The sequence below is a fragment of the Cinclus cinclus genome, chromosome 5 (genome assembly GCF_963662255.1).
Source record: "Cinclus cinclus chromosome 5, bCinCin1.1, whole genome shotgun sequence".
In the NCBI taxonomy this organism is placed as follows: Eukaryota; Metazoa; Chordata; class Aves; order Passeriformes; family Cinclidae; genus Cinclus; species Cinclus cinclus.
In genome coordinates this window covers 50,590,413-50,606,724 of record NC_085050.1, presented here as the reverse complement: position 1 = coordinate 50,606,724, position 16,312 = coordinate 50,590,413, and the positions used below count along the sequence as shown (strand labels likewise).

Here is a 16,312-nt window from a genome sequence, read left to right as displayed (position 1 = left end):
TCCTGTAAAAACATGAAGTCTGCCAAATAAAATGCATAACATCAGAAAGAAAATAAACATTAAACATTTAGGAAAAAAGTGCTTAGTTTACAGATTCAGTTATAATCTTGCTTGGCACAGTGGTCCTCTAATGCTTGCTCTAAAATAAAAGAAAACCAAGTTATGATCAGAGTGGAGGGGAGTAAGATTATGCCTAGCAGAAAGGTGCATTATGTCTCCAAGAAGGTAAATATGTAGTGTACAATATATTTACAGAGGTAAAATGTTCTCATTTTTACTGTAGAAAAATACTATTAGTTAATACTTCTCTAATACCTTGTACCTGCATTCAGCTCACACAAAGAAAGGAAGTTTAATAAAAAGAATTGTTAAATACCATCAATTCAATAAACATTACGTGATTAAACTCTCCTTGCACTCTAGATCACTTGGCTTACAAAGGGAAATCACAGCACCTGCAATGTGTTCAAGTAGGCAACTGCACACTTATCACTTACCTCCTTTGGATGGAAAACAGATGGGCAAAAAGCAAGACATGAGATAAGCAAACAACCTTTCCTGTCATTCACCCAAAGGAAAAAATAAAGAATTGTAAAAGATATGCAATAAAATGTGTTCTCTTACTACAGAGTTAATTAGAGGGAATACATGAAAGCAATGAAAGAAGTTTTCTCCAATGACAGAAAGCAGCCAGTTCTGTCAATTGCTACTCTGACAGTCAAACTCTGATCTCTCCTTAATTCTCACTTTACATAAATTCCAGAGATTGAGTTGAAAAATAAAACCAGTAATGCCAAAATTAAGGTTTTTACCACCTTTAGAAAGGGACACATACTACGGCTTAAATGAAAGCTTTTTTTTAACAAATGTTTTCAGTCTCAACATTTCTCTAGTAACTTACTGACATTTCTGAATTCTAAAAGAATGGTTATAGATATTTTAAAAGTTCATCTAAAAAAGCACTTCTCTGACTGTTTTTTAAATTGAGGGGGTTTGTTTGTTTCTGGTTTCTTTTTTTCACTCCACATCAAAGTCTGGCAGAACTATAAACACGGGAGGGTGCTACACATTGACCTTATTTTATTGCACAAAATTTTACACCTCAAACTCACTTTTACTATATAGAAAAGACACATAATGCATTAATTTTATGATTTGAAGGAATTAATTATATCCTGCAGAACTTCCCTGTCACTTTGAAATAAAAACAGGAAGAGAGGAAGAAAGGTTTGTTATTTTAAACTGACTCAAGAACCAGTTAACACAAATTCAATTTTGGGATTGAATTCTGGAAATTCAATTCTGATAATCCAAACCAGCAAGGATAGAAGAGGAAGTGAAGACTCATCTTACTAGTGTCATTTAAAATTATTGAGACACTGTTTCCAAAGCACCACTTATTCCATATATAAGAGACAGCATATCACATCTGTGAAACATGCCTGGCACAAAGAAGTCCAGAAGTGGATTTGTTGCATCCCACCTCTGAACAACCTTTCCTAGCTCCCTACCCTCATCCAAGTCCCCCTCAGAAACCTTTATTGTACACAAAAACACTCACCAACTTTCTCAGCAAAATCAGAAAGAAAAAAAAAGCTTTAGAAATTCCTGTTCAACATTCAGATTAGCATAATTTTGAAAATCTTGCACTACGTAGCTTTTTGATGTTCAAAAAGGAGAAATAAAATACAAAGTGAAACTCCATCTATTGAGCAATTTATTTGCTCCTCAGAATACCTATTGCTCTCAGAGAATAAATTTTTTTCCTTCAGAAGTCAGCCTTTCCTAGAACCATCATTTACAACTTCTTCAGCAGTGCTAAGGTGATTAAGGGACACTTAGAACTTTGCTCTTAGGGGAAAAAAAAGTCAAAACATATCTATAAATTCCTAAAGCGTCCACTTGCAGAATAATGGCAAATAGCCCCACTAGTAGTTTGAAATGGCTACTTAGTTACATGCCTCCTGACTACTCAGGTGTAAATATCCTTTACCTAGTGAAGGCAGCTTTTCTGAATTAAAACATAATTGTACTGCTATTAAATGATTTTTAAAGCAATTGAGAGCAATTAATGTTAGGAGAGCAGGTAGCCTAAAGATCCTATACTTCCACATTTTCATTAAATCACAGTATGTCAAACAAAGGGGGCCATTTCTAGGAAGAAATTCTTTCACAGAGTAACTTCGTTCTTAAGTCATAAAATATTCCTGCTACAACTACAGTAATTATTAATTTGACAAAATAACTGAAATAGAATATACAGTTCTAAGTAGTGCCACTACTTCACAAAAAAAAAACCAAAAACAACCTGAAACAGTGATTTCACAGTTTATTAAAACGCAAAATAGGTTTAGAAGAAAAGTTGAACTCTGCTACAGCAGTGTCCTAATAAAGACCTAAAATGGTGTTTGTCAACATTTGATTTATCCAATGCACACGTCTGTTCAGGAACTAAACCTGGCACAAGAGAAATCGCTTTTACCCGGGTCTCTAAATGACTCACAGAAGTGCTGGGGACCCTGATCATCCCTGAACTGCTACAGACTCACTGGCCAGAGAGCCCCTGGGAAAAGGGAAGGGATGGTGGACGGGGATGAGGATGAGCAAGGGCACGGGGAAGGAGTAGGGAGATGGGGAAGGAGGAATACAGACAGGGAAGAGGAGAGGGATGGCGGAAGGGGACAGAGATGAGGATGTAGTGACAGGGGAAGGAACGGGAAAGAGGAAAGGCAAAGAACCCAGCGGTACCTGCGCCAGCTCCGCCGCCCCCGCCGCGCACGGCCCCACCCCGCCCCCAGTGACGTCACTCCTCCCCGCCAGCAGCTCGTGTAGGGCCGTAGGGGCGACCTGCACAGTGCCTGAGCTTCCTTTTTCTAGGTTATTAAAAAACAAAACAAAAACCCAACATTAAAAAAAAGTAAAAATAAAAGAGAGAGAGAGAGAGAGTTTAACACCCTTCCCTCGTGCGTACGCCTGCTCTGCCACTGCGCCTAAGCCCTGTTCTTGTTGTGGGGGAGCGAGGCTTTCCCGGGCGCCTGCTCGCAAACGTCAGGCGCTCGCTGGAGCAGCCCCGGGATCAGGTCCTTCTTCCCCGGGCGGGCGGCGGCGGCGGCTCGTCTCGGTTCATGTGAGTGTCCCGGCGGGGCCGCGGGCCCAGCCGGGCGGGCTCTGCCCACCCCGCGCTCTCGGTGCCCCTCTCTGCGCTCCAGTGTTCCCGCCGGGCCTCGCCTCGGTGCTCCCTCGCCAGCCGCTGAGGAACCGCGCCGTGGGTGTCCTGGGGCTGCCCCGCGGGCCGGACCGGGCCGGGCCGAGCTCCCTAGGGTGGGTGGGAGCCAGGCCGGGGCCCCGCTCATTTGCTCCTGCTAATTTGCTGTGAGCCACCAGCGCAGCGTGGGTCGGGTGGAGCGGGAGCGCGCCGCGGCGTTGGTGGCAGGGAGGCCGGCCTTGTGAGGGAGTACCCCGCGGCCGAGGGGCAGGATCAGAGCCGCAGGAAGCGGCGCTACGGTCGTGGTTCAATTAATAACGGGGATTTTATGGCAGAGATCGACGTGCGCTCTAGCTGTAGGGCGGGCTTGCAAATACAGATCCCGTGCTTTGCGTGCAGGACGCGGCCGCACCTGAAGTGGTTCATCTAAAAGTGGTTGTGGTCCTTTATTCAGTCCTGGCACTGGAATGAGGGTTTGGAAGCCGCGTAGGGTGGTGGGCTATGCAGGAAGATGCTGTATTAGCCTGGAAAGTCCATGCGCGGAGTTGCCACTGACGTTTGCTATTACTAAAGGAAACGTAGATGCTGCCTCACTTTTGGTTAATTATACTTGTGCATAGCCTTGAGTGAAGAGCAGAGTATAACCCAGTCTTTGGTCCATCTCGGTAGAGATACAGGGTTTAACATAAAGCATATGTTCTGTGCAGGGATGAGTTGGATTGACAAGGGATTACCTTATGGTTACCAGTCCACAGCCCCCCAGCATATGGCAACATTCCTGGAGCACTGTATATATTTATCATCTATCAGTATTAAATCGATATATATCAGGACTGTATATGTCCCATGGTGCTAAATCTGAGGCTCAATAAGTGGTTTTGAGTTGGGTTTAGCAGCTGGCTAAATAAAGGCAATAGTACTGCAACCTGAGTAATACTTGCATTTCTTGCTCTTTCTGTTTCTTTAACTCAGAAGTTTTTATTTTCTTTTAAGTGAAGTCGTTGGTTTCCACAAATAGTTCTGGGATTTAGGATACTTACATGAAATCTACAGTAAGGTGAGGCAGTAGGGATTAAATACAGCCTCCTGGTTTGGTATGTACTTACCATTTGCTTGTTATATTATCCTCCAGTTATGTTTAGATTTCATTGCATCTTTTGGCAGACCTGTTGGAAAGGAAGCCCAAATTCTATAAAATTAAGCCTTAAGCCAAAGTCTTAAACCTGAGTTTTGAATACTGGATGTTGCTAAAATGTATAAGGCCTTAGAAATGAGTAACAAAAAGAACTTTGGCAAATGGTCAGTAAATTTGAGGTTTTAGTTTTGGGTTTTTTTACTTTATTTTTGCGGGGGGGGGGGGGGGGGAGGGGGGGTGTTGTATGTTTTTAGGTAGCCCCGAGCATCATTGCTTATCAATACAGCTTCGTAATCATAAATTCTCCACCCTGTCACTTGTTAACAATATATTCTTGTTGCAGTAATTTTGACTTATGAGAACTTTAAGCAATATATTTGTGAGTTGCTTTGATGTTTTAGCAGCACTGAATCCTGAAGGTGCAAGATGTTGAAGGCAGAAATTATTCTTAAAACTGTCTTCAGCAAATTTGTGCTCTGAAACATCTCTTTCCTCTTGTAACTATATGCATATTTTCCATACACAGCTGTAGATATCTTTGTTTCTTTTACACCTTTAAAGAGAGAAGGAAATACATTCTCATTCTCCAGACTGAAAGAGAAAATGGTACCAAATGAAAAAGGATATTTGCTAAAAAAAAATTTAAGTCTTAAAATAGTCCATCAAATAGGATTTGAGTTGCCTAGAGCCTTGAAGACTTGATGCTTCTGATGAGTGGGAAAACAATCTGAAAAATAAGTTTAACACAAAAAGGTATGATGATATAGCTTTGATATTGTTGTAACTCTAATTTAGTTTGAATTTAATAGTGGCGAGTTAACCTAGGGCCTCTTTATCAAAGGAGGGGTAAATAGTCTATGGATTTTTCTTATTTCTATCACTTTCTCAGCTTTCCTGCCCTTTCCCCGTTAATTAGAATAAATAATTTTATGGATGTCACATTACTCTGAAAAAGCTTAACATCAGATTGAAGGGTGGATCTTGAATTGAGGAGGAAAAACATATACTGAGATGCAAAATAAGAGTTAAATGTTATCCCAGACATGTCTATACCAAGAATGAAAAGGAGAATTGAGTTCTTGTGTGCCTACAAATCCCACACACTTTGCAAGTCTGCATGAACATACTTGGGAAATACCTATATAATAAAAATAATGTAAAACAGTTGTCACTGGAAGGATTTGTCAGGTGTGCAGAAAGACAAAGCTGGTATTGACCATAATATTTTTTAACTTTTCTGATTATGATCTGATTGCTTTATGTCACAGCTGTTAATTCATGTTTGTCTCTTCTAAGGTAGTCTTACCTAAAACCTAAAGAAGGTCAAATGCTAGCCAGCATACACAAAAATGAGGAGTCAGCATAGAGGGCAGCTGACAGTAACATCAGATGTGAGCAAAGCAAACAGCATCTCTTCCTTCTTCTAGTGGTATGAGTTATATGATGTCAGTCCAGCAGAGACCCCCAGAAAACCATGTGTTCTTCTGAACTGTTACCTGAATGGTTCTTACCTTTACCAAGAAACATTTCCGTTGTTAAGATTTCCTGTCATGCTGGGGGTGAGGGGGAATCAGTGTTTATTTTTAAGTTCCATGGTTACATTAGTATTAAACAGCAGGGGGAGGAAAAAGGTCTCTGATGGCTTTTTTTCCTCCAGTGTAATGGAAGCCATCCCTACTCATAATTTAATATAGTTTTAAAAATATTCTGATACTTCTCAAAGCAGCCTTCTGCTTTTTTCTATTACTATTTTTTGATATTTAATTTTATGTTTATTTGTGCTTGGGGAAAGTGCTTTCTTAAAAAATCCTTTAAGGAAAAATTTGAAGTAGCTGCAGATCAGTAAGTAATTAGTTGAACAGTTTTTTCTCCTGGAGGACAGAAAATGCAATGCTGTCTGCATTATGATGTTAGAGGTCAATTTATTCAGAATGAGTGTAAATTTATTACATTGGTATTTTACTTCACAGGTGTTTTTTTTCATTCTGTTTTCACCGTTAACAAATCTTTAATGTCTATTATGTTGTCCCAACTAAACATACTTGAATATGTGGAAGTATCACAGGGCAGGTTTTACTGCATAGTTTTTAAAGTTAAATAAAACAGAGGCATGTAAAAGACAGAAAGGTGATTGGGTTTGTAACACTGGGTGTAGCAAAAGGACCTTAGCAGAAGAGGAGCAAATGATCTTCTCGTCTACTGTAACTTAATCACTTCTGACAGATGTTTGCCTAGCCTGTTTTTAAAACCTTCCAGTGATGGATATTCCACAGCCTCCAAAGGCAGCCTGTGCAGTCTATTACTCTTACTTGAAAGTTTTCCAAAACTTAAATCTTGCTTTCTTTTTCATGTCTGCATCAGACCTGGTGAACAGTTTAGTCCCATTCTCGTACCAACTTGCTTTGTCTTTGAAGAACAAGACCAGGCTTCCCATTTATCTTCTCTTCTGTAGACTAAACAACTGCACTTCTTTCAAGCTTTTTGATCTTCTTTGAAGTGTCTTGAAAAAGTTGAGAGACAGGAAAGGGGAATCTGAACAAAGGCAAATCTCTGTGCCAGTTGTAGGGGGTCTTGAGTATGTATGAGTTCAACATGAGTATTGCCTGGGCAGCCTTTTGAGCAGCTGAGGCAGTTTACCTATAATAAAATGTGTCTGGTCAGACCTTTCCTGATTTGCTTCTCCCATATTCTCCCATATCCCTGTGTCCCTCATACTTGCTTCTTAAATTGCAAGTTTGAACTTTGTTTTTCTTTAAACTGGAGCAGACAGGTGTGGCAGGGTAATAGACTCGCAGGTAAGAAGTCATTCTCTGCAGTTTTTGTGGTGTAGTGTTGTGTTAATTGATTGTTACTTCCCTTTATGCTTTTGGAGCCATAAAGCTTTCTAATGGTGAAGTCCATAACAAGCATGAAACATATTGCAAGAACATATTTTTCTCCTGAAAATACAGCCCCTGTGGTTCCAGTCAGAAGAATAGATTTGATGGATGAAACAAGAGAAAGTGTTTTTTCTAAACATAGTAAAATGTAGTTTGCTTGGGTAGCATGATGGCTCCAAATGTTTTGAGATTGTCACCATGTCCATTTGAGTTGTCCTAAACTTTCCAAACATCCATGTTTTTACATTTAAATAGGAAACTTTCCTTGCCTGAGCATGCTCTGTGCTTCTAGCAGATGCTTTTAGTTTCAGTACTGTTGGAAATTTCTGGGCAATTATAACTGTTTTTAGGCATGGCAATCGCTGTCAGTCTTGATCACAAAGTTCAGTGTGCCAGATTCCTGTTCTTTCTAGGGAACAGTTGCTTATGATGCAATCTCTAGGCAACCTCAACCAGTGCCTCACCGCTCTCAGTTCTTAAGTTCTTAAGACACGTAATATAAATTAACAGCCTAGAAACTGTTCTTTGACTTCCGGAACTGTAGAGAGGAAAGATTAAACTAGCATTAATATTAGAAAGCATCATGTACTGTATTTAATCATCATCTGCTAAACAAAATTCATGTAGAACTCATTCTTTCCTCAGAATTCTGAAATGCTGACAGAGATTCTATTCTGGATTAGGGGAAAATTGAATTTCTGGCAGCTGGTAATGTATGAAATATCATAAAAAATTGCCTCAAGTTAGCACATCTTCTTAAGGTCATTTGTTTCAATTTTTTGGCATAAAACTACCTATTACAGAAGACTTCTATATCCATTTCCTTCTCATCGGGAGCTTTCCCAACGTAGCCGAGTACAAATTAATAGGGTAAAGCTTAGTCTGTGACTTCAGGACCCTCTCTCAGAAACTATCCATGGCTCTTGGATCTGATTTCCATCCCAGAGTGTTTCTCAGTTACAGTTTAATATACAGCTTTGTAGTGGCATCTTGTTTCAGACGCTCAAGATAAGTGGACAGATCATTTCAGCAGCTCATGTGTCTGGAGCACCTGGGGACTGCTTTTGCCCCAGGAGTGCAGGGGCTGGTTCATGGCATGTGAGGGGCATTGCATTTGGCTGACTGGCAGCTGCTCTGGAGGCAAGGCCCTAAGTTCACAACTGTGAGTACATCTGCTAGTCCTACTGTATGGTTTGAAACCTTCTGTGTCAAGGGCTCTAATAATTGCTAACAGTCGCACACTAAGGAAGTCACTGTTGCCAACTAGGATATGACACTGAATTGTACCCCAGGGAAATTAATCTTTTCTTAGGGATTCAGTTACCCTTGCTGCATCTCAGTGGGTAAATAATTTCACATCTAAATGACCCTCTATTAAATAATGCTTGTGATAAGAACTAGGCACACACATATCTTGTCCTTTGCATTTTACTGAAAACTTACCTACAAGTTAGCACTTTTGAAGACATTAAACCAGCATATGTCAATTGAAAACAACTGTTTAAAAATTATTGGATTTTTAAAAGAAGAATTTGGAACACAGGAAATACAGAATTAGCTAACTTGTCTTAAAACTTCTTTTGTTTCTACAGTTTGAATCCATAAATGAAAAATGGCTATTCCCCAAAAGCTGCTTGGAGGATTCTTCTGTCAGAGACTATCAGTCTTAATAGCTTACATCAGTCCTCTCAATATCCAAGATGAGTGCATAGGGAGTTTGTTTGCTTTTGTGATTTTTTTTTCCCACTCCACAGATCAGCATTAAAAGAGGGGAAATAATTTTCATCCTAGAAATTTTAAAAGCTGTGAATGCCAAATGCTTCTCACTGCAAGCACACTATGCAACTACAAACAACAAATACAACTACAAAGAAAGTAGTAGGTACTGCTAGCACATGGTTTGGAAGCAACATAAATCTGCTTCTGGCTTCTAAGGATTAGTTGTCAGCCCACTTTAGATACAAAAGTTCATTTAGACTTTTCATTACACAGCTGAATAAATAATTTTCTCTGCACAGGGTTAGTTAGTATCTTTCTACGTTTTTTTGTTAAAATATCATCCTATTCTATTATGTGAGAAAATCCAGCAATGGAAAGTACAATTCTTTGTGATGTGTAGGAGGGTGGTTTTTTTCCTGTATAAATAAGGTTCTGCAGCTGCATGCTCAAAGTTCATCAAGGACTGCTCTTACCCTGAAAATTTTGTTTGGCAGCTTAGTTGCCCCCCATTAAAAGATGTTTGCCATTATTCTTGCATTGATTATACAGACATGCACCCAAACATGCATGTTTTCAGTTTTTTCTTCAGGTTTTATTTGGCCCACATAAAAAAATGCCTAAACTTTCTGCTTCAGTAAATACCAGCAGCTACTTATGTGTCTGAAGTTAGAGGGCACAGATTCTTTCGAAATGCCTCTGCATGAGGTCTGCACAGTGCTTTCGTGAGTAAATAATGGTTATTTTTAACCTGAGCACTTGTTTTAATTGAATGGTGAAATCCTGTTTTCCTTTAGCTGTGCTAAAAGATACTATTTTTACATGTAGAAAAGCTGATGTTAATGTAAAAGTAGTAGATTTCAATATTCTTTTTTAACACACTTGGACTATATAAGATGACTAACAGATAGGTTTCCAATATTAAGAGCATTAGGAGCTGAAATGGAGTGGGGGATCAGTGTTCCTGTGAACTACCTAACCAATACCATTATTTTGCAGACTATTGTGCAGGCATACAATACATTCTTTAATGACGTTCCCAACCTTCAAGTTTCTAAGGAAAAGATATTTTTGAAGTGTCTTCTTAGCAGCTAGGGCTTTTGACAGGGATTTTTTATCCGTATTGCTGTGGCAGACTCTAAAGAAAAATACCAGCTTTTGAGAGATATTTTAAAAATGTATCTTTGTTCTCGACTGAGACTTCTCTTAGGGAGAGAATGTAAACAGCTCTTTCTTTTCCTTTCTGTAACTTCTGTACTTGTTCTAAATTAAGGAAGTAGTGTTAATGTTCACTTTTTTTAGGATAAAGTTACAAAAATCAATAAAATGCCTAAGAAACTGTTCTACTTGACATCAACAGGTAGATTTCAGTGCAGTTCTGATTCTTCTCTCTGATTTATGCATAGTTTACTCTGTAGTTACAACAGTAATCTAAAGCTTTCACTTCACTTTCCCAGTAAAACCCTAGAGGGTGAACCATAGTACAGATTCTTTGAGTTCCTGTGGCATATGCTGACCTTGCAGACTTGTCCAGATGCAGCTGAGTCCTCTTAAATTTCTGAATTTATAGGCATATGTGTGTGCCTGTAATTGTAAAGTTCATCACCTGTCAGGGAAGTTTTATGAGGATACTTTGACATATGAATAGCAAATACTTTTTAATATATATGTATATATTTATTTGTATGTGCACACACATCTGTATAACCACAAAAAAACCCAACAAATGAAAGAAAATCAAAATGAACGAAAACCCTTTTTCAGTTTTTGATGTAAGCTTTCTGTTCCAAAGACCTGGATGTATTTTGGGTTTGGAAATCAGTGATTACAGTCAAATGAGGCAGCGTGTTGTGAGTATTGCATCTTTTCCATCATGGGATTTATTGTGAGAATTTCTTGTGCACCTGGTGATCATTTACTGAAAGATTTTGGTAGTATTATTAAAATATTAATGCTGTGGGATTCAAAAGATAAACGTTGAAAAATACATAAGGCTGTCCAACTGTTTTGGCATATGAGCTACTACTTAAACTGCAGCCTGCACTACAAAGCACAGCCAGATGAATCTCTAGGGCACTCACAGGGACCTGGCAGATGCAGTGGGTGTGGAACCTGGTGAGACTTCAGTCAAGCAGTGCAAAGAAGTTGCTTTCCTTGAGCTGTGTTTTGAGCCATCCTTTGCTGTTGAATTACTGGGCAGACTGCTCAGATTAATAAATTAAGGTGTAAATTTTGTTACAGACCACATCCAAATACTTGACTGCTGTCTTAACCTGGACACAACTCCTTAAGGGTGGTCATGTCTCTGCTTTGTTTAGTCCTTGGAGTGTCTGCTCAGAGGTGGGAAAGAACACAAAGTTGATTCAGAATTGGAATCAGGCAAGCATTAGTAGAAACTTCTCCCTGAATAGACATTTAGCACAATTTTACATCAGGGATGTGAATGAAGCTGCAAGTACTATTAACCTTTTGAGTGTTGCAGCTGTAGCGTGTTAAGGTATGATGCAGTTAATTAATACAATGTGGCATCAACTAAAGTCTTGAAATGCAAATTGAACAAAATACTAAAAGGACGCTTACTTCTGACTGTTCTAAGGATCTCCACCATATCAATCCAAGGCATCCATTTTAATAAAAATTAGGACAGTCAATTTCATGCTTTTACCCTATATGTTGTAATGTACGCCTTACTTCCTCATTCATTGCTTCTCATAGATTTGATTTTTGCCTGTCTCATTAATGCTGCAACTTGCTTCTAACTTTGGTGCATCATTCCCTTTCAAGGCAGACTTGTCTTTATGTTTAAAAACAGGCATTGCTAAGTAATTTTTGTTGCCTCAAAATTGGTAACAGTAGATGGGCCTTTTGCTGTGTGCTGTTCCATCATATGTTTAAAAAATCTCTTTCATGCTGCAGTGTTTTTCAGTATGAAAAAGTTCAGTTTTCTGTGTTTTTACTATTTACAGCTCTTTAAAACAGGGAGGGGTAGGCTCTTAGGACTACTAAAAGGACCTGTCTGCAGCTGGGATTGAGCCTGATTTATCTGGCAGCCAGAAGGGTTAGACTGTAGTCTCCAGAGCCAGCAAATCATTCCACAGAGCTGACATTCCTACTTGGATGGACTGTATTAGACATTTTGGGTGTTTGAAAATCTGCAAAGCAGTTATTCTGACTTTGTCAGTGCCAAAGATGTTAGTTGAAATAACATACAGCAAAAAGTGCAACTTTGCCTGCTAATTTGATCCTTGGCAAATTCCTTTCAATACTGACCACATAGAAGCTTATAGACAGGGAATACATAATAAATTGTATTTAACAGCTAAAGAAAAAAATAAAGAAAAAAACCCAGAAATGGATTGTTTGACTGTTTAAAGCCCCAGTTACAGCAATCACAGTTTGGGGAGAAAGGAAGACAAGAGATCTAATGTCGTTCTGCAATTATGAATCTCTAAAGCTGTGCTGCCATACTTTGTAACACACTTTTAACATTTTAGGAGGTAATTTCATATCAAAAATACCTTTTTCTTTTTATTTTCAAAAATACCAGAATAGTAGTTAAAATTTCATCTGATCTTTTATAGTGCCAAATCTCTAGTACCTGGCAGGAAATCAGTCTTCTAGTACTGAGAGTCAGAAATCAGGTTCCATGATGATTCGTTTGATAATTTTTAGGTTTCAACGTTTTATACTGCGATCTAACAATACTGTTCAAATTTTGGAAAAAAAAAAAAAAAAACAACAAAAACCCCCAGTTTATTTTGGGGGTGATTTTTGCTTGTATGTTTTGTGGGGGTGGTTTTATTTTGTTTGGCTGGGTATGTTTTGTTTTTAATTTTGCTATTGCTGCTTTTCAAGTGTTTGCCATTGTTCTGCCAAAAATGTTTTGATAGGTCTCCTTTGCTGTATGTGGAGAAGCACCTGCGTGAGCATCTACACTTTGAATACTTACATGTATATATATGTGTTTCAGGCCTTGGATTTTATTTTCAGATGTGTGAACTTTGTGCTATTCAGGAAACGTGTTCTTCCCTTACAGAGCTAAGAGATGAACTGATAGATAAATCTTCATTGATATGTGGACGCCTCAAGTGTGCTTGAATGGTATTTAATTGTAAATGCATGTGCTGGTTTGGCATTAAAGACAGCCCACGGATGTTTGTTTTTTTTTTTTCCTGAGTGGAGCAACTAGAGCTTCCTCTGTGTCTGACAAAAAACCAATCAGTGATTGGTTTTGAGAACTGACAACTTATTAAACCACCGAGAAAGCTGGACACGCCTCCACGGATATGCATTTTTAAATAAACAAGCCTGGGAATTGCCCCTTCTTCCTTCTGCCTGAGTAAGCAGCCCGGGCATGGCTGGATGGGCTCTGATGCAGGGCCCTGTTTTTGCTGTGGCCCCCAATAGGAAAGGGGAAGCAGCCCACTCGGCTGCTAAGATCCTACCCCCCTCTTCCCCCTGTGGTGCAGCCAGGGGGCCTGCAGCTCAGCTGAGCATCTAGCCGACATTAAAACTCTGCCCTGCCACTGGGGGTGAGCCAGGCTTCCCCCCGGAATGGAATGCCATGCAGCACTGGAATGCAAAACAGCACCATTTCTGGCTGGGCCCCTGCTAAGATCCCAGTCCAGCCCAGCATGGCTGCCAAAAAGACTCTATCATAAATAGCTTCCAGTGGTCCCTGCCCAGAAGAGATTACAGTCCTGGGCAAGATATTAACTCTTTCACTGCCCCAAACAAGACTGGCAGACACTTTGTTCTCTCTCCTGAGTGAAAGAAAAGGAAAGTGATAGGCACAAAGAGAAACAACATGAATTCACCAAGGTCAGTGAAGTCAGGTCCCAGATGGAGGGGATTGATGGAGATGCCTTACTCTTAGGCTGAAATCCTCTTGTAAGGCTATGGAGAAGATATGATTGATATATCAGACTCTTTTTTTCCCTGTAACTCATGGGATGCATTATGGAGTGGATGAAATGTTTTAACTGTAGACATGAGCAGAGGCATTTGTGCTAAAGTAAGCAGGTACTGAAGTGGCTGTGATCTTACGAGAAGTTTGAATAAAGAGGAGAGATGAAGATCCCTGCTCTCCCACAGGGAAGGAGAAGAAAGACCTCTGTTTTCAAAGATGAAGAGGGCTTTTGTTCGAACTGTTAGAATCCTTCAAGTGTGCCCCGTAAGTTGATATGGTCCTCAGTAATGGCTGTGGGAAGACTGTCAGTTGAGGAAGGGATTTTTACACAGTGATCAGATTTCCATTCTCCCTGGCAGCTGTTCACTGTGACATCGAGGCTGCGAGAAAACTGTGTCTTGTGGAGAAATCTCCATAGACTGAAGAGAAGTCTCCTCTCCTACATAAATTAGTGAAAGACTATTTTTAGAGATGGCAAACTGATTTGTTTCTATACATTGTCAGTGCGAAAGAAAATGTGTGGGGAGGAGAAGCGTTCTGAAAGTTTTATTCTGATTCTTACTATATTTTCTTACAGTTTCTAGTAAAACTTTTTTTCTTTATACCCTTTAAAGCTTTAGCCTGTTTTGCCTTCCTCCTAATCCTGTCTCACAGCAGGAAATTAGTAAATAATTCTAGTGGGTGCATTGGCAATTTGGCCAGCAACAAACCAGCGACAGTGCATTATGTCCTTTTTTGCTCCATTACAGGAAGGAAATAATGGGCTTGATAGTAATGCAATGCAGAAGTACCTAATATTTTAAATTGTTCTGTTTTCTTTCTCAGCATTATATTGTTCATTATTGATACCTTTGCCTATTTGTATATGGGTTTAAAAGGCACTTTTTCTTTGAAACTCTTTATGAATAGCTCTATATTTTACTGTGATTGAGGAATTACTTTTTTAAATTGAGGAATTATATTTTTCCACACATAAAACTGTGGAAAACCTACATTTCCAGTAAAGAAGTAAATACATTTCCAGAACTGTTTAATTGAAACTTTGTAACAAAGTGTTTCAGGCCATTGCTCCCCTAAGACAAATGGGGAACTGCTGCTGATTTTCTTTGCATTACTTGAAGTCGAGTGTGGGGATGGTCAAGTCAAAACTAAGATTTGATCTCAGAAATAATTACTTGCGGCTCTCCCGTTTGTTTGGGTTTTTTATATTGTTTAAATTTTCAGAGGTTTGAAAACTTGACCTTAAGTTTTGCTACCAAAAATGTGAAATTATCAAATCAGGTATTCTAAATCTTAGCCAAAGATGCTGACAGCATCAGGTCTGGACCATTTTATCAGAAGTTAGGAAAAATCTTTAAGAAAAAATGGATTTATAAAGCATGGATCTCTATTCTCCAAGATGAGTAAAGGTGGGATGAGTTACAGCAGTTACCTAGTTGCAGTGTTACTTTGGTTCAGCCGAAGAAAACTTCTGGTCTGCCTTCTTCTGTTTTGATCTGCTGACTGTTGTTCCTTACCTTGCAGAATAAAAAGGTGTGATGTGAGATTCTCAAATCTGGTTCACTGTATCCTCACAGTTCATAGTAGTGCAAAACACAGGATAGCAGAATCTGGCAAACAGCTGGCACGTCCTGTTATGCTTATGGGTTTTTGTAAGATTGTCTGCCAAAAAGGAGCATACTCAAGAAAAGATGCTCAGATAGAAGGCTTTGAACACACTTCTTGCAGAAACAAAGTGATTGTTGGTACTTGGTCTTTTACAGAGTAGAATACGTTGCTATACCAGTTGGCCACAATCTGGCAAAGGAAGAAAAAAGAATTACATTTGAGATCTGCTTAGGATTTAAGACCAACAGCTTAGGAAGAGGAATTAACATTAAGTACTTTTGAGAGAAATTACCTTTCTGGTTTTGCTAACTTTTGGAATAAGCCAGTGGTTCTGTTTAATTTGAACATATTATCTCAATTGAAAAGCCAAAATGGCTTTTTGCTGATCTTTATTTTTTTCCTCTAGTGAGAAAACTAAATCTTAGGTCTTGGTTGGCAGCCACACATTAACATACCATAAATAAATGCCTCACAGAGAGTGCCACCTGGGCCATTGTGTGGTTGTTACCTGCTCTTTGTTAAAGATGAATAGAATTAGCTTTGCTGTAGGAATACTTGATTCCTCCATGGCAAGCACAGTGCAAAGAGCAGCGATGGGTGAGAGCAAAGCTCCATGCCGAGGAGAATGATGTCCAGGTGTGGTGTCAGAGTTTACCCTCTTACCGTGAAGGAATTAACATGTATGTGGGAAGGAAGAGAGGAGAAGGAGACCCTTGTGGTTGAATCTCCTGCAGTTGTAGTCCTACTTTGTGTGTTGATATTAGCAAAGCATTGCAAGAAAAAGCTGAGAGCTTTAAACTGAGCTTTTTAAAACTTCCAGCTGGAAAAAGGAATGCTCCAAGCTAATTGTTTTAGGCTTT

General features: G+C 39.3%; 1 protein-coding gene across 3 annotated transcripts in view; it reads left to right on the top strand.

Moving 5' to 3' along the window:
• The first annotated feature begins 3,107 nt into the window (after positions 1-3,107).
• The window catches only part of AIMP1 (aminoacyl tRNA synthetase complex interacting multifunctional protein 1), a 33,398-nt gene continuing 20,193 nt past the window's right edge, over positions 3,108-16,312 (top strand). The window contains exon 1 of one of the 3 annotated variants that reach the window (XM_062493793.1): positions 3,108-3,127. In XM_062493793.1, the coding sequence (XP_062349777.1) occupies positions 3,126-3,127 (2 nt within the window). In that variant the 5' untranslated portion in view covers positions 3,108-3,125. The other 2 variants (XM_062493796.1, XM_062493794.1) reach the window with 2 other exon arrangements.